Genomic DNA, 22,842 nt, shown 5'->3' on the forward strand with positions numbered 1-22,842 from the left:
CTAACTCTGAGTCTCCTGACCCTTCTGAGTTGGTAGCAATGAAGAACTGAAACCAAATCTGCTCATAGTAAGACATCCCAGGAGATTGTGGGAAATCTGGACAAAGCCCCTTGGGTTGTTAGGATGGCTCATGCTCTCCTTAAGCTAGTCATGTCTATAATCCAAGAAGCTAAAGGCAAAAATGAAACATGCCCTCCTGACCAGAACGAAATCATTTCATTCCTGCTCATTCTTTTATCCTACCTCCTCCTCCCTTTGCCATTTCCCAAGATGGGTGTGGCATAGATAGAAATGATACTAATCCTTTCAGTTCATTCACAACCACATTCTAGACCAATTTATTCATTCATTCATTCATTGAATGAATTAATGGAGAATATCGCTGAATAAGTCAGTGCTGTCAAAAATATATGCATGCTAGGGGAGTCAACGGGAGAGGGAGAGGGAAAAGAAAAGATACTACTGATGGAGGAAAAGGATCTAAATATGCTACATATATATGTTCAAAGACAGCATAATGAAACCCACCAAACACTGTTTGGAAAAGGAGGAATGAGAATATAATTGAGGGAGTGAACTTGTTCAAAGTGCACTGAATATTTGTATGAAATTACCACAATGAATTACCAATGTATATTAATTCAAAATATAATAAAAACTACTTTAAAAAATACATGTGTTGACTGGAAGTGTGACTTAAAAGTGCCCAGAAAGCAGTTGCCTAGCAAGCGCCAGGCCCAGAGTTTAATCCCCAGAACTACAAAACAAAACCAAAAAGCCCCCACATTTTATGCATGCATTTGTCAGAGAAACACAAACTATCTGAAGAAGTCAGGAAACCTTAGTGGCAGCCAGAGTTGGTCCTTCATTAAGAATCATTCCCCACCAGTGGAGAAGGTTTGGAGATAAACTGCTGATAGACACCAAGTTAATTGTGGAGATCTGTCCCTGCTGCCCAGTTTCTCCCACGTTTTCCTTCTTGGGGATTGAAGTCCAAATCTTAGTATTACCTAACCAGAAGCAATTTCTCCAGCTCTGGATTCTGCTTCTAGTATTCCTTATATAGTCGTGAACTTTCCTGACAGAGAAGACATGTATCAACCTGCTTGAGGAATCAAACACACTTAAAAGGATTTGTAGCCTGTTGCTGCCCCCTCAGGTTTCTGTGCCCTGGTCCTTCTCATTCCAGTAGGCTATGTACTTGCAGCAGCCAATGTCAGCCTCTCTTTCTGATACCTAACCTGGGTGCTAGACATTTGCCTTTCCTGACTTTTGAGAACTTCTCCCTTGTTGCCTTCCAGCCTCCATAATCTAAGCTTGCTTTGACCGTGATTAATTTTTTTGTGTGATCTCATGACTTCTAGTTTTCTACCTCTTTTTGTTCCACTAGAATACTGACCCTATTTTTACATCCTGGACTCTACTGTCTACCTGGATGCCTCTGTGTCTGAGGCCTTTTTTACCCAACCTATTTTCTCTAGTCTTTGCCCAAGAACAGTTTCTTTTAGCATCAGTATGGATAGACTGTGCATAAAATTAAGTCACCTGATCACTCTGAGTTGGAAGCAGTGGTAGATGTGTGTGTGTGTGTGTGTGTGTGTGTGTGTGTGTGAAAGAGAGAGAGAGAGAGAGTTTGTGAGTGTGTGTTTCCTGTATTGGAGTCAAGATCACGGATAGAGGCTAATGTTTTCTGGTCTTGCTACTAACAAAAAGCAGAGTTATAAAAGTAAATTCCAAAAGTACTCTCTGTCTCTGACACAAGCTTTGACTTTGTGAGATTCCCCATCATTATTTGTTACACAGACAGATCAGGTCCCCGTGACTTTGGATGGAGACTCAGAAAATGTGGTGATAGGCAATCCTGTGACACCTTTATTTTTAATGACTAAAATTTCACACCATTTACCACCTAATTACAGAACAATTATTATGCTTTAAAATTTTAGAATCAACGTAATGGTCCTAATAATAATAGTTAAGTTTATTGAGGGTTTACTTTGTATCAGACACTATGCTGAGCCTTTCATATGGATTAATCTTATTTAATCTTCAGAGCAATCCTATGAAATAAGATTATCCCCATTTCATAGCTGAAGGCGGCACAGAGAGGTTAAGTAATTTGATTGAAGTTTTCCAACTGGTGGAGTCAGAATTTGAACCCAGATAATCAGACTCTCTAGCCCGACCCATTAAAATTTTGTTCAGTGTTTGTTTTTCTAAACAGCGTAGTTTTGCTGTATTGAAGAATAGTTCTGTTTTAAGAAATTATTTTGGAATATGAGTGTATCATCATTCTCATGATATAAACTTCCTAGATGGGGCATTTTAATTTGATTCTTCTCTTATTTTTCAGAACTCTTTTTGTGAAACAAATATTTATAAGTAAATGAAGGTGACCATGGGAGAACTCATTATTTTAGGACAAGTGTTTCTATGTTTCACTTCACTTGGCATATAAGCTTGAAGCATGGTATATCTTATATATTTCTTCTTTTTAGTGGCTTCATTATTTGCCAGATATATTTGGAATTATAATCTTAAATTGATCTAAGGGTGAAATCAACCTACTGGTTCTAATGACGTAATGGGCTTCAGCTAAGCTGCGTGATTGGTGGCGATTCTAGCAACGTCCTACTTGATACAGAGAAGTCACATGAAGAAGGGAGCAGATAATTTCATTTTTGTGAATCAACCTTCTGACATTATATTCTTGAAACAGAGCCTACACAGTTTTTGCCAAAGCAGCTGACATGGGAAATTTGCAAGCTATGGAGAAAATGGCTGATGCTTTGCTATTTGGAAATTTTGGCATGCAAAACATAACAGCAGCTATCCAATTATATGAGTCCTTGGCTAAAGAAGGATCATACAGAGCCCAAAACGTGAGTTTTGAACAAAAATGAAACCTTGAATAGCTCCATCCTTAAATAACTACAGACAAATAGGAGATAAAAGTTGTTGAGCAATAGTGTTCCCACCCTACTGCCTGAACCCAGATCCAGCAAGGCTACCATAATACACTGAAATAGTAGTGTAAGGGCAGCAACGCAGCAGGAGCCCCGGGAAAATTGTTCTAGCTCCATGGGTGACTTTCAGAAACAGAACAGAACAGCTCTGTAATCCACCTTCCTGTCTTTCATAACCATGTGTATGTTCTGAGATGATTTGAACCCCTAACAGAGTTAAATTTTATATAGAATGTATTCATCTTTACCAAATGAATGCACTCTAGAGAAAAATGAACCTAAGACTATTATCTTAGAGTGTCATATTTGGCTGACTTTTACATTTCAAGTATTTTGTAAGATGAGTTTCTTTCCTTTCCTATTTTAAGTTTATTTTACTCCAAGGATGATTATTTCATAGAAAATCTGGACCTTGAGAAGCCAACAAGCTTACTTTACTGTGAGGACTGCTATGTACTTTCGCTTGGCTTATTTCTCTGTGTATCTGTCTTTTTATATCATCCCAATTACAGTACAAGTGCATATGCCATTTGTTTCTGGTTATTTTCACTCAATGTATAGCAAAAGCATGTTTTCATGCTGTGATAGTCATAAAAATATTTTAATGAAATATTTTTTTCTGAGTAAAAAAGAAATTCATACTCAGTACCAAAAAATCTGAGAATTCAGAAAATTATGAAGAAGAAATAAAATTATCTTAAAATTTTCCATCCAATAAAGTGCAAAAACTAGGCTTTGGAGTCAGGCAAACCTAAATTTGAATCCACTGTGACCCTTGCATATTGGGTAATCTATTTAACAAAATCCTTTTCCCATCTTCTACATGAGAATTTGACATTTGCTTCACACTCTAGTTCTGTTCCCCAGGTAATCTGATAGAAATAAAATACTAGCTTTGTTTTTAACTAGCATTGCTTATGACAGAAATGACTTCTCATTGAAAAACTGCCTTTGGAGTGGGAGAAACTATGATGAATTATAAAACCCATTGGTGGGAGAACTTCCCACGGGAACACTGTGTGTTCTGGATGGGAATGAGGCTTTTGCATCAGGGTGGCCTTCACATCCATCAGTGTGTATCTCACCTCCTTGCATCTGAGTCATCTTCTGAGTGATCAGAGAGGCTGGCTCCTAGAGGATTTAGGGACTGCTACAAGGAACCCCCACACAAAGGAAAGCCTGGGTTTGCCCTGCTGGCATACTGTGGGTTTCTGTGCTGCAATTAGGCTGGTAGCAAATGTAGGCTATGAGACTCCTGGGAGTCTGTATGTTTAGTTGAACCAGAAGAAGTTGGTCCAGAAAACTGCTAATGGGTGGGGAAGCCTCTCTAATCTTCATCTGTAGAGTTAGGATAATGATAAAACCTTGGGTACTGTGTCTGGTTTTTTGGTGTATAGCTAATATTTAGAACAGTGTATGGAACAAGAAAGATAAGTTGAATAGGTTATTAATTAGTTAATCATGAATGACTTAATGGAGTTACAGTAAGGAGGCATATTGTGTGAAGCCATTCAGTTCTGTATCTGGAACATTGTGATTATTCATTATTTAAAAAAAAGAGAAAGGGGGGTTGAAAAGGATATAAAATTTCAGTTAGACAGGAAGATATAAATACTACTGCTTCCCCTATTATTCTTCTAGAATTTTCCTTATGACTACTAGAGTTATTTTTAGTGAGAATCATGCTTGCTGTACCCTTACCTGCTCTTTATTCACTTAAAAATATATCATAGTTGTCTTTTCATGTAAATATATGTAGATCAACATCATCATTTTAAAGAGAGATACAATTTTAATTTATATGGTTGAATACTATATTTACTCCAAGGAATTTCTCTTGAATTACATATAAAATGATTCAATAAGCAGATATGTAAATGTTATAATAATATATGAGAATTGTTAAACCTTTATTCCCCATATTTGGTTAATCAAAAATATACAGTTCCAAGACAAACCAAATGTTACCATTACTATTATTATTACCATTAAAGATGGTATCATCTAATTCTTTTCCAAACTAGTGAACATGTATTTTATTTTTTAGCAAGTGTATAAATTAACTAATTAAATCAACAATTGTTCTTGTATACCACTATGTGCCAAACACAATGTACTTTATGGGGAGAAAAATTAAAAATCCTTCTGGGTCAATCTGAACTAAAACCAAATAATTACAGCACAATTTAGAGAGACTACAGTTAAGGCAAATACACAGTAAGATGGGCATAGAAGAGACTGTTTAGTTCTGCTTGGAGCAGGTAGAGAAAGCTTCAAAGAAGTCACATTTATACTCAGTCCAGAGTATTGGGTAAAGACAATACTAAAGATGTTACTTGTCTGGATTTAAACAAAGCATTTGACACAAAGTGAAAATATTACTCCCTGGAAAGAAATTCAAACAACATAAATGGCACAAAAGATACATGGATTAGAGGTGATATCAAAGTTTCACTCTAGTTCATGTGTTTATTGCATCTAGTTAGTCACTGTAGTTAATGTGGCTACCTGTAGTCAGTTACATCTGGTTAGTGTTTATGCCATATCCATAGACCACCCTTTTATGCAATTGCTTGCCATTGGCTTTAAGGAGGATCAGATGGAAAAATGATTGGCTGATTGCTAAACTAATGGCAGAAAGAACAGCTCTAAATATACAATGCTGGCCATTTGTTGTAATGGCCATCTTTTTAAAGAAAAGCAGGTATTGTGACAGTGTTCTAGGAAATGTATTTATAGGCTTCAGGGTAGCAGGGTGAAGTAGTAGAACAGGAGTTCCCAAATCAGAAGGTTGATCATCTGACTCCAGTCTCTACAGACTAATAGCTCCTCCATCTTTTGTTCATCCACTTTTCCAAACCTCAGATTTCCCAAACTCACAAAGATTGATAATATAATAATGTCCACAATTCACAAGATTGCTATAAAAACTATGTAGTATCTGCAAGAGCCCTTGGCAAATGTTAAAGAACATTAATGAATACTGTTGTGTAACAGTTTTAGTCTCAACAACTTTGTCTTTGGGGTCATTCATCTGTGCTTTACATCTCAGCTCTGCACTGGAATTTGAAACAGGGCCTTGTGCTTACTGGGTAGGTGCTCAAACACTTGGGCCACAACTCCATCCCTTTTATGCTTTAGTTATTTTTAGGATAGGGTATCCTGTTTTTTCCTGGGGCCAGCCTCGGACCTTGATCCTCCTACCTATGCCTCCCAAATAGGTGGAATCACAGGTGTGTACCACCATACCAGACTAATTTATCCTTTTTGAGTGTCATTTTCCTCATCTGTACAATGGAGTCTAGTATATGTGTGTTTAGTCTGAAAGAGGATTAGAAAACAGAATGTGGGTGAGAACAAACTTGCACCCCAAAAGGCTGACAGTGACTTGCTGTGCAAAAGTTGGCCATGCTATTTATTGAATACTGAAATGTTACAATATTGGTTAGTTAAAATCTTTTGCCCACTCTGCTCTTTTGCTCTCCCTGATATCCTGGTCACCTTTATTCTTCATTCAGACTCCCTTCACCTCAAATTCCCCATAACCTAGCAAACAGTGTTAACATCCTCCAGGGCCCTGCTTCAGCACTATAACTAGATTCAATTCTTTAATTATCATCCCAGTCATTACTATAGGAAAATCTGTTTCCAGTAGCAAGTCCTTGCAATTGACTTATTTTCTTGTGTAAAAAATAGCTAGTTGAAAAGGTTTCATACCATGAACAATGCTTAGTTCACAGGCTGATTGCTGGGACCAGGCTAACCATAGGCCATACTGATTTCAGCTCTCTAATAGGGCCAGCAAAGTGACGACTTTCTTCTCCTGTTATTTGTACAAGCCTGATACAGGGATCCTACCTGCACTGCGGAAAATATTTCTGGAAATTGTGAGGACAGTGTCACAACAGAAATGTGGCTAAAGATGTTAGAAATGTAACAGAATGATAATGACAAAATATCAGAACGATAGAGACAAAGAAAGAGGATACCTACCATGGGAAGGGGGAAGGGAAAAAAAGTCCAAAATACTAAAATATGATAGAGTATCCTGGGTATTCAAGATCTAGCAGAGACATAAATTAACAAAGAAAAACAAAAAAAAAGATAACAATTCACATTATAAAGTGGCATTGAGGGCATGGGGGAAATTCAATTTCAGACTTTTGTATAAAGGAAAACTAGATGGAGGAGAAGAAGCATAATTATTTCTTTTCATGCACCTTGAATGATTCACCTAGCAAAAATCCAAACAAACCAAAGGAAATGCTATGAAAGGCAATAAGATTAATTAAGATCATGAAGACAACCCACTGAGTTGATTTTCAAAGCATCTGAATCTTCCAAATAAGAAGTATTAATAGAGTATCTTCACTGAAAATGGTAGAAACTGAGGAAATTTCAAATAGTCATATCCTAGGAGATACTCTGTAAGATACTGTGTTTTATCAGACTGGAGGGATAGGTTAGTTATAACATTTTTATTTCTCTGATTCTCATTTAAAAGGCAGAAATTATTAGAAAAACTCAGTCTTTTCTTGATATTGATGAACTGTTCTCAGTGGAAAATTTGTCTTTTACTTTTCCAAATGGGAAAGTAGGATTAAACCTCATTTTCTTATCTCAACCAGCAAAACCCCTTGTTCCTTCCTATTATTGCTTATACTCTCTCTACAACAAAATTAGAGATAAGGGCAAAATAGTTTCTGCTGGGTATTGAGGGGGGGAGCGGGAGGGGGCGGAGTGGGTGGTAAGGGAGGGGGTGGGGGCAGGGGGGAGAAATGAACCAAGCCTTGTATGCACATATGAATAATAAAAGAAAAATGAAAAAAAAAAAAAAAAAAAAGAATCAAGAAATATATCATTCACATTGTATAAGCCTTAAAATTTAAATCAGTGGTGGTGATCTCTAAGGACAGCACTATTTGTGGCTATTCTTTTCTTTTTAAAAATACTTCTCTGGGGTTTTTCCTATAAATTTTCTTTCTATTCATGATTATGTATTACCTTTGCTATAAAAAGTTATTTAACTTAGATGTGTATACTTCTTTAGTTATACAGTTACTAAAGATAAGAAAATCCATTCTATCTTATGAAAATAACCATAATTGATATATAAAGGATAAATAAATGAGTGTCTGCATGTTTTGCCATTGTGATTATAGAATAATTTTATTTCAATGGCAAAGTTTCCACATATTTTTCATTTCTTTTGAATTTGAATTATTGAAGTGTTTCATGGAAGGACTATAGTTATTAGCACTATGTTACTACTGAAAAATCATTTTTAGTATCAACCTAATAATCACTTTGATAATTCTAGGATTATATGGTGCAGGGCATTTCTTCTTGATGTTAATGTTCTTTTCTTATTAAGCATACAGACAGTATCTGAGTTACTCACTAGATAGAGTTCATTCATGGTTTGAGCTAAAAGTAGTGACTGCAGGTGCTTCAAGCCTCATACAATAATTAAAGGAAAATTGCTTAGTCTTTTTTTCTCCCTTAATAATTTCTTACAGAAAGAGTAAAAGGATATTTAATTATTTAATTATAAATGTTATAAAAATAATATTAATAATATAAAATAATTATAAACATTAATTTTATTATAAATTAATAATAAAATAATTAAATATTATAAATAATATTTATTAAATTATTATTATAGAACCTGAATAACTTACCTCAAAGTACAACAAAATATTGTTTTCACTTAACTCTTTCCATTCAAATCCCAGATACTATAACACTTTCTTTAAAAATCACAGCATAATGGTTGAGTGCAGAATCAGGTCTTATAAACAATCCAATTTGCAGAACTTGACCTTCAAAAACCACAGACAGTGTCATCAATGTCATCACTGTTATGTAGCTTTTCTCTCAATTCATAGCTTTTCTCTTTTTACTGGATGAAGATTTAATCATTCTATAATCCATCTCATTTTATCTCACCCTATTCTCAGAAAAGGACTGAATACTGAAAAGCAAGTTCTGAGATGCCCATGCCCAAGTGAAAGGAAAGGAACAGTGCTGACAGTGACCAGCATATTTTACTACATAGCAGCCCATAACATCTTTTTGCTTCCTTTAGTTCCCTGGCATGCCCTAAACAAAATAAAGGAATAAAAATAAAGTAAAAATTGCACCCTCCAGAGAACTAATCAAAGTCACTCATTGTTATTTTTGTGCTAAAGAGAAAGAAGCCATAACCTTTGGTTATTCAAGGCTGGTAAAGTGATTTCAGTCTTCACTTTTTAGACTGAGCTTTATACAGAAACACTCCCCTCCCCAGTCACAGAATGGGAATTTAATTCCCACACAATCATTTTCACAACTTCATGAGCTCACATTTTTCCAGGAGGATCAAACCAATAAGTGGTAGGCTCTGTGCAAAATGACACATGCTGTTGGTGAAAGTGTCTTAAAATATAAGCTCAACTGAACAGAATGGTACCTTTGTTTTTTTATATGAAGGTCAATATATTTGTTTATTGTCAAAGTTTCTGATTCACTGAACCAGATTCTAAATTGGGCAGAATAAAAAATTGCCAGGAGTTGCAAGAACAACCAAAAAATCTAAAATTGACTAAAGACAACCTTAAAAAGAGCCAATTTAGCCATTTTAAATAGACATTACAAGGGTTAGATGAGTACCAGGATTGCAGATGCCATCCATTTGCAGTAATAACCTTTATGGTTAACTTTTCATAAAAGGGAACCTTTAAGACTAAAGAGGAGCTTGCAGAATCATAGATTTTTTTTAAGTTTTCAATGTATAGATTATAAAGTGACACAAATTATACTTATAAGCCACAGGGTAGAGGTATTATGCTTTTGGGAAACTCTGCAGTCAGTTTCCTAATTTAAAAAGTAATATAGGCTGAGTGTGGTGGTGCCAGCCTGTAATCCCAGCAGGCCTATAATCTCAGCTACACAAGGAGCAAAGGTAGGAGGATTGCCAGTTGAGGCTAGCCTGGGCAAAGTTAATAGGAGACCCTACCTGAAAAATAAAAACTAAAAAGCAAATGGACTTGGAGGTATGGCTCAAGTGGTAGAGCACTCCAGCAAACTCAAGGCTCTAAGTTCAATTTCCAATGAGAGAGAGAGAGAGAGAAATTTGCCCTTAAAATTGTAATAAAACTTCAAGAAATTACTTGTTTTTTGAGGTGATTGAATGATCAGAGTTTGATTTATATTGAATTTTGACATTCAACAAAGTCTTTCATGGAGGTTTTTGTGAACCAGATGAAAAATGTAAATGTGGGCTTAATAATGGTAGATAAGAGGTATAATACCGAACAGGTGTAGAACGGACAGGAGGGCAACAAGTCTAGAGGTGACTGCCATAGTCCAGACAAGAATTGAGAATAGCTCACAGTAAAAGGGTGCTTGAAGAAATGAATTTGAGAGATATTATGTCCTAATAAACCCTTCAAAAGTTAAAAATATCTGAAGTCAAAATGCATTTAGTAACATCCCCTGAACTATGATGCTAAACATCATAGGGTAGCAACACAGGACACTGGAGAGTGCTGGTGGCTCATCCTTGTGATCAGGTTGGCTGACTGGGAGCTATAGTTTGCTGCTGCTGCCCTGTATCCTGAGAGAGTATTTTATCTATCCCTTATCCCCAGCCCAGGAAAAGATCAAAATTCAAGATTTGAAGCTTAGTTTCCAGTGAATACATAATGCTTTCAAACTATCGCAAAGCTGAAAAAAATCATAGGTCAAAACATCGTAGTGGTAAGGCATCTACTTAGACATTTATAGCCCTGTTTTTGGCTTGGTATTTCACCCTTCACAACTTAATTGGTTTCTGGAGATCTTATAAAAGCTTTCTGGATCACATTTTGTGTCTCTGTAGGGGGATGCAGTCTGGGACTTCCTATTCTGCCATCTTTCTCTTTTTATTCAATATATTTCTTACTGCTTGAATATTTTTGCATCAATTCCATTTTATTTTTAAAATATGAATAAAAATTCAATTTTTTAAGATATCAAGGAAAACCTTTTACTTCCAAGAATGAAAAACACATAGTGACTACTGGTTTATAATGTCCTATTATTATTATTCATTCTACAGTGCAGTAAGAATTTGCTTATATTCACATATATTATATAATCCTTCCACAATTGTGACCTTTCCCAAATTCTCACAGTCTTAACAACAGCTCTTTGTTATAGGGCATAAGTAATAAATTAATGATATAAATTATTATGGAGCCAGACATTTAAAATTTTCCTTATCAATATAAATAAGAATTGTGAGGTAAATTGATTTATTTAGTTTCATATTTTCTTTTGCACTTTAGGCATTAGGATTTTTGTCTTCCTATGGAATAGGAATGGAATATAATCAAGCCAAGGTAAAGTCAGTTCTATCTTTTTTGCTTTTGAACTAAACTGATTTCCTTAAAAAGGTCATTGAATAAAATGTATTCTTATTTTGGTGGTATCATTATTGTTTTTCTTTTGAGACAGGGTCCCACTATGTAGACCTGGCTGTCCTTGAACTCACTATGTAGTCCAGGCTGCCTCTAGATTTATGATCCTCTTGCCTCAGCTCCCAAGTGCTGGGATTATTGGTGTGTACCAGGTACAGGTGTGTACCTGGGCAGAATCTAGTCTTTTAAGTAAAGAGGCTCACTGTACTGTGGTATTTTAAAGCACTCACTCAACAGAGAAATTTAACATTCTCCTACCACAAGTTTCTTAAAAATCTCATATTTTATGTTCTTTATTAAAACAGGTAATACCTACTTTATAGGGGTTTTATTATGATGAAATGAAATGATATATCATATACATTGCTCTTATCACAGATGCCACACCTGCTAACTCCCCAAAAAATGACAGTCACTTAACAGAATGAAATTTGGAATTTATTTTGGAGTAGCTCAAGGTTCATTGATGGGGTCAGAGTAAAAAAGCAATTGTTGGGTTGGTGCTGGTGGAGTGGCTCAAGTGGTAGAGCACCTCCCTAGCAAGCACAAGGCCCTGAGTTCAAGCCCCAGTACTACCAAAATAAAAACAAAACAAACAAACAAACAAAAAAACCAGGCAATGGTTGGTTTGAGTTTCAAATATGGATAACCAATACAATTTTTTTAATTTTAGGCACTTATATACTATACCTTTGGAAGTGCTGGAGGAAGCATGATGTCCCAGATGATTTTGGTTTGTAAATTAAATATTCTTGAGCCAAAGTAGATGTATATAAATATGCCATTATCTGTATCTTAAGAATATATATGCTTGTGTTTTAGGGATACAGATATTTGTCAGGAATCAATGTTCTACAGAATTGTGAAGTAGCCCTAACTCATTACAAGAAAGTGGCAGATTACAGTGAGTAATCCTCATCATTTGTTATAAGGTAAACAGACTTGAGGCTGGGGTATAGTCCAGTGTGTATGTGTAAAACCCTGAGGTTGATCCCCAGCACCACAAAAAAACAGACTTGGCAAGCAATTTTTAAAAAAATGCTACTTGATATAAATTTATGAAAATAGAGTTCAGTGCTATTAATATCTGCTAAAATAAAATTTTTTATTTAACACAATGTAGAGTTTCAGTTTCCTTAAGTTATTTTTCAAAAAGATTTAAGTAGTTGTTCTTGTCTTTTATGTTTGTTAGTAAAAATCTCCAAAAATTTGTTTTATTTATGATTTTTGTTATTGTTGTTGTTTTGGCATCATGGAGTTTGAATGCTTGGTAGGCAGGCACTCTTACTGCTTGAGCCACTTTGCCAGCCCTTTTTTGTGATGGGTTTTTTTCAAGATAGGGTCTCTTGAACTAATTGCCCAGGGCTGCCTTTGAGCCATCATCTTCCTGATCCTCTTCTTTCTCTTGAATAGCTAGGATTACAGATGGCTCAGCACCGGGCTGATATTCATTTCTCAAACTGAGAATCTAAATGTAGCACAAGTAACTATTAAGCAGTTCCCCTCAATCTAACATTTAAAACAAAAGACTGTTAAAAGTAATGAAATAAAATGCAAGAGTTATCTATCACTGCAATTGAGAACTATTTAAGAAATCATTATAATTATTATTCTACTGCCTTATACTTTGTATGCAAAAAATATAGCATGAGGCTTATCTGTGTCCTTTGTTTGTTTGATTTTGTTTGTTTATCTGATACTGGGGATATTCTACCAGTTGAGCCACATCCCCAGTCTTGCCTAGAATCACTTACAAAGTTCTATGCAACATTTCATCTTGAAACATCACTAAAACAGATCATGTGATAGAGTTTTAAATAACAGCCTTCCGAGAAGTGAATACTGTAAGGTATTCTTAGTAACATCTAAATATATATTCATATATATCTTTGGCAATACTGGAATCTGAGAGAAGACAATAAACTATTTTTGAATTTGTGTTGCTATATATAATAAGATCATTTTATATGCTTAACGAAACTGAAATTACTATATATAATATTTCAAACTGTATACCTTGCTTGGTATATTCAAGCATATTTATCTCTATATTTATTTTCAGACTAACCATAAGAAATAACTAAGGAGCAGTTATTATTCTTATATTGTAGTCAGTTCCAGAAAAAGCCAGCATAGAGGAGATCAGTTGCCTGTTCCTAAAATCTCTTTCCTTGAGCCTCCTTGGCCAACATATTCAGGAGTGTCTGATATATGTGATAATATTTATGTAGATTACAAAGAATAACTAGGTTTCTTGCACTTTTTTTGAGAACCAAGTACACAAGAATCAGCAATTTCTGTTTCCCATGGATCTTCCCTTTCTGTCAGTAGACTATATTTCTGCACAATTTAAGCAGAATAGACTGAACAGCATTTCCCCTAAGTTGACTGTTACTCTTGCAGCCTGTGTTCTCTAGCTGTTCTTTGCCTTGTTTCTATTCACAGTTGCCAACAAATTGGAGAAAAGTGAAGGTATTCCAGTGGAAAAAGTGAGACTAACTGAGAGACCTGAAAATCTGAGTTCTAACAGCGAGATTTTGGATTGGGACATATACCAATACTATAAATTTTTGGCAGAAAGAGGAGATGTTCAGATACAAGTAATGTATTCAGAAGAGACTGAATTCTTAGAACATGCAAATCACAAGGGACTTGGTTCTGAGTCTGGAGAGATTTTAACAGTGCCCCACCTTGAATGGGAAAGGGAAAAGATACTTTCTCCTCTTTGCCCTACTCCTGTCTTGTCCCATGTCACTTTTAGTTTCTTTTGCCTATTTATTGGAAAGCCAGTTGTTATAATAGCAGCAAGATTTTTATTTTGGCATTTCTTCCCCAAAAATTTATTTTTAAAAAACCTGGGTTTTAATTAAAAGAAAGAAAGCACCATCCGATGTTGGTCTTAATACAGCTGTACTGCTACAAGGTTCTAGAAGTATTTTATAGTTGGGAATGTGACAGTATTTGTGGGCCCTTTGCAAGCCATGAGTTAAAGCCCCTTGGTATGCCAGCTGGCCAGCTTCCTGCCATCAAGGAAGCCATATGTCCAATAGCAACCAATTTTCCAATAAAAGACATCGTATGGAATGTTTCCCTGCTTCTTTCAAAACTTGCCAACTACATCAAACTGAATCAACATGCTATAGTAAAGTCACCAAGTAAGCATTTTCTTTATTTAAATTAATATTGCACTAAAATCATTTTCAAACCTCATCATTCCTAGGTATCTCTTGGACAATTACATTTAATTGGGAGGAAAGGTCTAGATCAGGATTACTACGTAAGTCATTCTCAAAGTTCAGTCATGTGGGATGGGAAGGACAGTGGAGCGTCTGGGATGGGTGAGGAGGGTGTGGGGGAGGGGAGGAAAGAGAAGCAGGGGAAAGGAGGAGTTGCTATAGGGAAAGTGCTTCCCTACAGCCTACTTCTAAGGAAGAAGGAGGCTCACCAGGGGAAGTGTTTTCTTACCTGTGGGAGGGACTTCTCAGGAGTAGCTGGGGCAGGGAGACACATGCTCCAACATAACCCAGCTTCTTCCCACCTGTACACTGTAGAGCTGTGGTTAGGCAAGGAGAACACCCCCCAACCTGCAGACCTAGAAAATTCCCCTCCCCCCAAGACCAGGGGCAGAAAGTCCACCTGGGAGGTCTTTCTGAGCAGCTTGATCACCAAATGCTTCCCCATTTGCCTCGATCAGAGGGCAGACTGCTCTTAGGACAATTAAAAATAAATTAAGCATCTTTATAAATTTACAAACCTTCTGTTAATCATTTTGTTTAACCTTACCTTATCCCAGTAAGATTAGAGTATTACTTAATGATTCAAATTTATAGTGGAGAAAAAAGAGTAAATAAACTTAACTTACACAGGATCCTCCTCAGCAAGATGCCATTCCTGGGATAAGTTCTTGTTGTGGTTTTGTCATAACCACTCCAAATATGGAGAAACCACTGGAGTTCTTTTTAAAAGATGATTTTTCAGTTCCTGTCCTTTTCCAGAAGCCACCAGCTCATTGTCTCAAAGGAACACAAACTCTATTTCAACCTAATCCCAACGGTTTACTGATGAAAGCTACTATTTTATATGGTTGTTACACAAAAAAGTGATGTTATTATTTCCCATTGCACTTTATATTGTTATTTCCTTATCTGTTTGTTTATTTTTGGCAGTGTTGGGGTTTGAACTCAGGTCCTTGCACTGGCTAGGTGACCCCTCTACCACTTCAGCCATGCTCCCAACCCAAAAAGATTTGGTTTTTTTCTTTTGTGTTTTTAAGACAAGGTCTCACTATATAAGCCAGACTGACCTCAAACTCGAGTTCCTCCTTGCTTCTACCTCCCATGTGCTGGAACTACAGATGTAAACCACCATGCCTGGCTTATATTGTTATTTTATGAATCTGTCTTTGGTTCCATATATTCTATTTTACATGAGGTACAGTAAACAACAGGTAAATATCAAAGTTAATTTCATAAAATGTGATAAAATAAGTAGCAATTTAAATAAGCATATGCAACCCACAACAGATCAATTGAAGGTTTTCAGGGTTTTGGAAACCTAATCATAAGGAATGTGTTAGCTTCTTAGATGGGATATTCTGCATTCATATCACTCAAATATCAGATTTTAGGCTGCAATAAGGTTCTCATGTTAATGGTAGGATGCAGAACTGGAAAGAGTTCCTCATTTTTCATAGACAAGGACTTTGGGTGTTAAGGCACCTAAACCTCAACTGTAAGGATAACACACTAATATTTGTACAGTACAATAACCCCCCTCCCCAAAGCCATGTACTCTAGTCAGCCCAGTCACTGTGAACACCAAAGGGGAGCTGGAGTCTCCTCGGGTGAGGGTGAAGTGAAAGTCCAGGGAAGCATTGAAGGATCCTAGGTTTGTAGTAGCAGCAGCCAGACAGCTGGGCATCAGCAGGACCCCAGGTAGACTCTCCAGCAGCTCATTCACAGAGGTTTTATTAAATGCATTTTACAAACAAGAAGCTCAGGGTGTAGAGATGAAGTAAGTTGCTTCGAGGCTCACAGCTTCAAGTAAATAAAAATAAGATTGGAATCAAAATTTGAACTCAGGGCTTCAGCATTCAAAACCTGTATTCTTTCCTTTACTTCCTTTTAAGTATCCTACCTACACACGCACACGCACACGCACACACACACACACGCACACACACCATACAAATCTGTCTCACCACTTACAAAGCAAGAAGAAGGAAGAATGTGATCACTCAGTTTCCTTCACATTTAACTTTCTGATAGTGGGTTGGGCCTCCTGCTGCCCATCCAGATTTCCCAAGAAAGCAAGTTTAATTCCAGAACCATTCCAGTGTTTCAGGTACTCATTGAGGCAAGCTCTGACTGGTCCTTTTCTACTTCCTTCAGCCTAATCAACCTGAACTTGCATGGTGGGTCCATTTAAAAATCCCAAACTTTAAGACTAGTTAGCTTATGTATCAGTTAGCTTGGTCTATATAGCTAACCGCTTTCAAACTTGAATGGCTTAGAATAACAAACACTAGCTGGGTGCTGGCAGCTCACACCTGTAGCTGAGCTACTTGAGATGCTCAGATCAAGAGGACAGCAATTTGGGGCCAGCATGGGCAAATAGTTCACAAGACCCCATTTCCAAACAAAACAGAGCAAAGTGGACTAGAGGTGTGGCTCAAGTGGTAGAGACCTACTTTGCAAGTACAAAACCCTGAATTCAAACCCTACTCCCATCAAAAAACAAAACAAAACAAAAAAGCCCCACTTCTTTAAATCATGATTTTGGCAGGTCAACAATTTTGGTCAGGCTCAGTTAAGCTTAGCTAGGTTTGCCCATGCATCTGCAGTTAGCTGGAGCATTAGTCAGTGCTTTGTGATTTACAATGGCTTTATCTATGACAGCTAGAATGATTGGGGCCTCTCTCCTGTGGTCTCATTCTCCAGCCAACTGACTGGAGCTTTTCATATGACAATCAGAGGTTCCAAAAACACAAGAGCAGAAGTCTCTAGAGAGCTCAGTGGAGAACTCAAAAGTCACTTCTGCCACATTCTTTTGGCCAAAGAAATTCACCAGATCACCAACATTGTAGGTGTTGGGAAGTGGACTTCTCTCAGTAGGCAGAGTGGCAGAGATTTGTAGTCATTTTTACAATTTACCATAGCTTAGCTGCACCAGAGTCAACTAGGCGGGAGATCACAGGGAAGAGCAAAGATAAGGATAAACCTGGTTTCTGAAAAACTGTTGCTGTTCATTTTCCATATCCAGCTTCTGATCTTTCAAGTCTCACCTCAGAGAGGATGTTTTTGATCAACTCTATTCTTCTTTTACATATGCTACCACACTGTGTATATTTCCTCATAACACATATAACTTCCTGAATTATACCGATCTTTATTGTCTGTGTCCCCACAATGGAATGCATACTCTTGTCTGTCTTACTCACGACCATGAGTCTTATATTCAGAATAGTGCCTATATTCAGATAAAGTTCCCACTACGTATTTATTGAATGAATGAATGAATGCTAGCATCCTAAACATTATATATTGTTTCTCAACCTGAAAACCACCACTTGAGCCAGTATGCTGTTACAGTTCACCAAAGAAATTATTACTATAAGTCTGTTTCTAAATGTGATGCCCCAGTTTACTGCCCTGCAAATTAAATATCAAAATACCTGGAAATAGCACCTTGAGTTTTTCCTCCCTCTCCTCACCAGTTGAATTAATCTTTCTCATGAGTTGTCACCACAGGCAACATTTTTACTCTCTCCTGACTAAATTTTTAATTATTGAGAAGTGTATATAGCACTTTTAATCACATTATCTTGAATTTTTGTACACATAAATTTAAATTTCATTTGCATTTCTAAATATATACAGGCTCAGAATGAATTGGATTAGGAAAGCAGGGTATTTGGGTACATGTTATTAAAGTGGATAGAACATAATTTCCTTAAATCTGGCAGAGGAATAATATCGACTGTAAAGGCAACTGCTTATCTACCCTAATACCCATTAAAAAGAAAAAGCTAATGCCATCCTTTTTTAGGATGATTTACAGAGCCTGGGATAAAAGAAGTGCACAAATGTTTTCAGAATGATACATTTTCTTGGCATTTCATTCTAGGGAAAATGCTACAAACTGATTAAACTGGGATTTTCTTAGAGCCAGTGAAAAATCATACTCATTTTTAAAAAAGAGGGAGACATGAGTTAAAATAAAATGAAACTTCAGTTAACATAATGCGTGGGACATGCTATCTCTCATCCTAAAACACTACCACTCATAATATAGACCATTGTTTTATGTTCTACTGAGAAAGAAAAAAACTGCCAATATAAATTTAAATTATAGATGCCATTGACAGTAAGAAGTATCCTGATTATAATGAGATAGGGAGAGAAGTACATCTTGGAATCAGTGAAATATAATGATAGGTGCTCAGTAAATATTTGCAGGATGTATAGATGGATAGATGAATGGATAAATGGATAGATGGATGGATATCTTATCAAACCTCTTTGAGAGCAAGAACACAGATTGGTAGATGTATATTCATCAAAGTAGCTTGCAAAAGTACTTAGTACATTTTATACAATGGAAATAATAGCATTAAGACAGGTAAATTTAAAAAGAAATGATAGAGAATTGAAATGCCAAGTAAGCCATGATAGTGGAGTACAGTGTAAGAAAGCCTCAATTTCTTTTCAGCTTTATGGTATCATGTTATTGAAGCATTTAGGAAAATCCAGGCATTTTATTTACTTCTGAGGAGTATAGTCTTGTATTTTGAAAGTTCAAATTCTATTTTCCTAGAATAAAACTTTTTTCAGAATTCTCTATTGCAAGGTAATTGAGAGCCAAATTACTAAACTGGTCTTTGAAAATGATTCACAGAATCATAATACTTGAGCTGGAAAATCCCATAAAGATTAAAGTCCTGCTCCCTTGCTTTAGAAATTCATAAACATTCATTTATTTTCTCATTCTTTAAGTATTTTCTGAGCACTTAATTTATGGTGGATACTACGTACTTAAGTATAGAAGATCCAACATTGGGAGAGACAAAATAAAACAAATCAGAGAGTAAATGCCATGATAGGGACAGCACAGGGTCCCCTGAGAGTGCAGAGGAGGAGAATCTGAAAAAGAAACCAAACCCTGAAGATTGCACACTTACCCAGAGACATATTCAACTATGGCTCAAAGATGTATTCACAAAAGTCTAAAGCAATACCACCACTGTCATTTCATATCAGAAGCTAAGCATTTTTGGGCCTGGTAAGTACTTGGATAGGAGAGACATTCATAAGAAATGGCTTTTTTAAAAATAATAACAGCCTCTAATTTGGCAAATTATACATTGCTATAACATTCTCCTATCCAATTGATCCAGATTACTCCAGACATTTTAACTTCAAGATTCCCCAATGCCCACAAAATTCCAATAGATTATACTTTCTGCCAAATAAAGGAAAATTCTTTAGCCAGGTATTCAACGCTAAAGTCCCTTCTTACTTTGTCAAATCTTAGCTTCCAGATGTTCTATTCTGTTCATACTAAAGTAATCGCTGTTTCCTAGAGATGGCTTGGACATTCTCATTCATCTCCATTCCCTTCCTTGTAATTTCTGTATTGGTGACTCACCTTCATCTTTTGTGAAGCCTCTATCATTTTAACTTTCCTCTTTATACCATGAGGCCAGAGAGCCAAGAATATGGGAATTATATGCACAAAGTTTACGGAACTCTGGTACTGGTTGTGTGACTCTGAGTGTCATTAAATAGGATCAGATATTGTAATGTGATGATTTTGTGAGAATTAGGAAAGAAAAGACTTGTAAACACTTATTAGAAAAATGGTCATAGTTTTTATTATTACTCTATACCCTTCTAATTCTTTTTGACATTCATTTTTATCCCATCTACCACCTACACTCTTATTGCTATCAACATATATTCCTTTCTTCTTGGCACCATTGTTAGGAACAAATGTAAGGGCCATGTTTTCTTCTATGAATCACCTATAAAACCTAACATACTACCATGCATATAGCAGATTTCAATAAGTTTTTGAAAGGATAAATGAAGATGGAAAGTGATGGATAGATGAATAGGTGCATGGTCTGATGAAGTTCAGCCAAGGTGGCATTTATACTTATGTCCAACAAGGCAGACTGACTTTAGTAACAAAGATATGACTCTCAAATAAGTTGGCAATATTTCTAGAGCAAATTTCCACATAAAAAAACTGCAAGAACTGCCCACAATTCTTCCTTTGGGAAAGTACAAATCCTTGTACATCAACCTAGTCAAGAATTTTTAAAGAACAAAAGAGTTGTAAAGACATACTTTGGAGAATATCTTCAAGTGTCATTCCTGGTGTTGATCTCTTTTGTTACTCCATGTGGTTCCTGAGGATTTTCTAGAAAGTCAGGGTGAAGCCTAGTCAATATAGCAGCAAAGAACAAGATTAGCCCTTATGTATTCTAGACTAAGCATTTGATTTAATGTTATGACCTAGACAAAATCAGAGGATTTGCAGGCCTCCTTCAATTTGATTTAGAAGAAATTGTCTTGAAGCTCACCTCTGCAGGTTTGAGCAGGAAGCCAGGTGTGTTTGGTCTTACTCTGTCTCATAAACATTAGGATTCTGCCAACTACAGTACAAAGTGCTTGATAAAATAAGCACATAGTGTTAACATAGAAGCCTACTTTTTCAAAATAATGGATTGTTTAGCTCTATAGCTGGGATTGATCTCTCTTTACAAAGCCATATGCTTATCATAACTTCCCAAATGTGAGAAACAAGTCTTCACATTCTAAAATTATATATGTAATCTGTATATAGAGCTCCCACTGTTCAGAATATATGTGTGTGTGTGTGTGTGTGTGTGTGTATTCTCCCACTCTTCTGGTTTATGGTTGAAATAGCATTTGGAATAGTGCCTTGAACAAAGTACGTATTTCATAGATATTTTTGAATATATAGAGAATGAATAAGATTTGTTTCAAAAAGCCATTTTGTAAGATTTACTTGTGACTGGCAATAATACTGTTCCTTTTCTCTCCAGAAAGCATTGTACTACTTCTTAAAGGCAGCAAAGGCTGGAAGTGCAAATGCCATGGCATTTATAGGAAAGGTACAAACATTCTTCAAATTGATCGATACTTTCTCTTCCTTTCTTCCTTTTTTCTTCATCCTTCCTTCCTTCCCTCCCTTCCTCCCTCTTTCTTTCTTTTTTGTTTCACTTGAGCTACTCTGCCAGCCCAAAATGACATCTGGCATCTGTGGATGGGCTTGAATCATTCATTTCTTTAAAACCCAAGAAATAGGCTGAGAATGTAGCTCAGTGACTGGGTGCTTGCCAATAATGCACAGGCCCTGGGTTCAATCCCAAGCATACCGAAGGGAAAAGAAACAACTTAAGAAATGAATGAATGCTACCAGTTCAATGAACTCAGTGTGGGGTGTGACAGGAGTCCAGACTTCTGGCAAGGCAACAACTCAAAGGGCATTTGGCAGCAACCTGAGGGTGGTATTCTTGAAGTGATGAGTTAAGAAGAAGCCCCACATGACATTAGGCTTGATCTGAGGCACTAAAAATAAAAATGCATCTGGCCCAGGTTCTGCCACTGAGTGGAAGAACAAGTCTTCTGCTTCTCAGTTCTTTCACTGAGCCTGTGAGCTCCCCTGGCCTCAGTGTGGAATAAGAGATCCAGGCTAGTTGGGCTCTGGAGACTGGTATAGGCCTCAGCCCAATCAGGTGCCTCTTTCCTCCAGTCTGGAATGAGAACCAGCTCTATCCTGACCAAAGCCTGTCCTAGTGCCCTCTCTGATGTGAGCTTCTATAAGGTTGCCGAGCAGCCTTTGTAAAGGTTCCTCTAGAGAGGGTTGTTCTCGATCCTTCAAAGACCACTCTCTCCTCCCTCCACAGTGCTGTCCCTGCAGCCAAATGAATTAGTAACCAGGGGAATGAGTGCCCTGCTCCCAGAAATGCCACATCCATACATTTAGATGCAAGAAACATGAGAAAACACAAATAGGGTCCATGTCTTCACCCTCAATAAGGTCACTCCAGGACATAGGTAGTACATTGTATCCTTAATTTGTGTTTTTTATTTTTATTTTTTTTTTAAATGAGGTAAAATTCAAGTAACTTCAAATTATTTTAAGACATAACAATTCAGTGGCACTTACTACATGCACAATGTTGTACAATTGTTACCTCTAGTTTTAAAATATTTGTGCATACCCTCAGAATTTTTTTTGACATTCCTTAACTAGTTTTTTTCTTCCTCTAGATGTATTTAGAGGGAAATGCTGCTGCACCACAAAATAATGCTACTGCCTTCAAATACTTTTCCATGGCAGCCAATAAGGTAAGTCCTCAAGTCATTGCTCTAAACACATAAAAATAATTGCCTTTTATT

General features: G+C 36.5%; 1 protein-coding gene across 1 annotated transcript in view; it reads left to right on the plus strand.

Moving 5' to 3' along the window:
* The window catches only part of Sel1l2 (SEL1L2 adaptor subunit of SYVN1 ubiquitin ligase), a 65,933-nt gene that overhangs the window by 12,230 nt on the left and 30,861 nt on the right, over positions 1-22,842 (plus strand). Inside the window, exons 3-10 of the mRNA XM_074072404.1 lie at positions 2,720-2,882; positions 11,279-11,332; positions 12,084-12,143; positions 12,233-12,314; positions 13,856-14,010; positions 14,631-14,687; positions 21,483-21,551; positions 22,714-22,791. Coding sequence (XP_073928505.1) covers positions 2,720-2,882; positions 11,279-11,332; positions 12,084-12,143; positions 12,233-12,314; positions 13,856-14,010; positions 14,631-14,687; positions 21,483-21,551; positions 22,714-22,791 — 718 coding nt within the window. The remainder of the gene's footprint in view (positions 1-2,719; positions 2,883-11,278; positions 11,333-12,083; positions 12,144-12,232; positions 12,315-13,855; positions 14,011-14,630; positions 14,688-21,482; positions 21,552-22,713; positions 22,792-22,842) is intronic.

This window comes from Castor canadensis, chromosome 5 (assembly GCF_047511655.1).
Source record: "Castor canadensis chromosome 5, mCasCan1.hap1v2, whole genome shotgun sequence".
NCBI classification, from domain to species: Eukaryota; Metazoa; Chordata; class Mammalia; order Rodentia; family Castoridae; genus Castor; species Castor canadensis.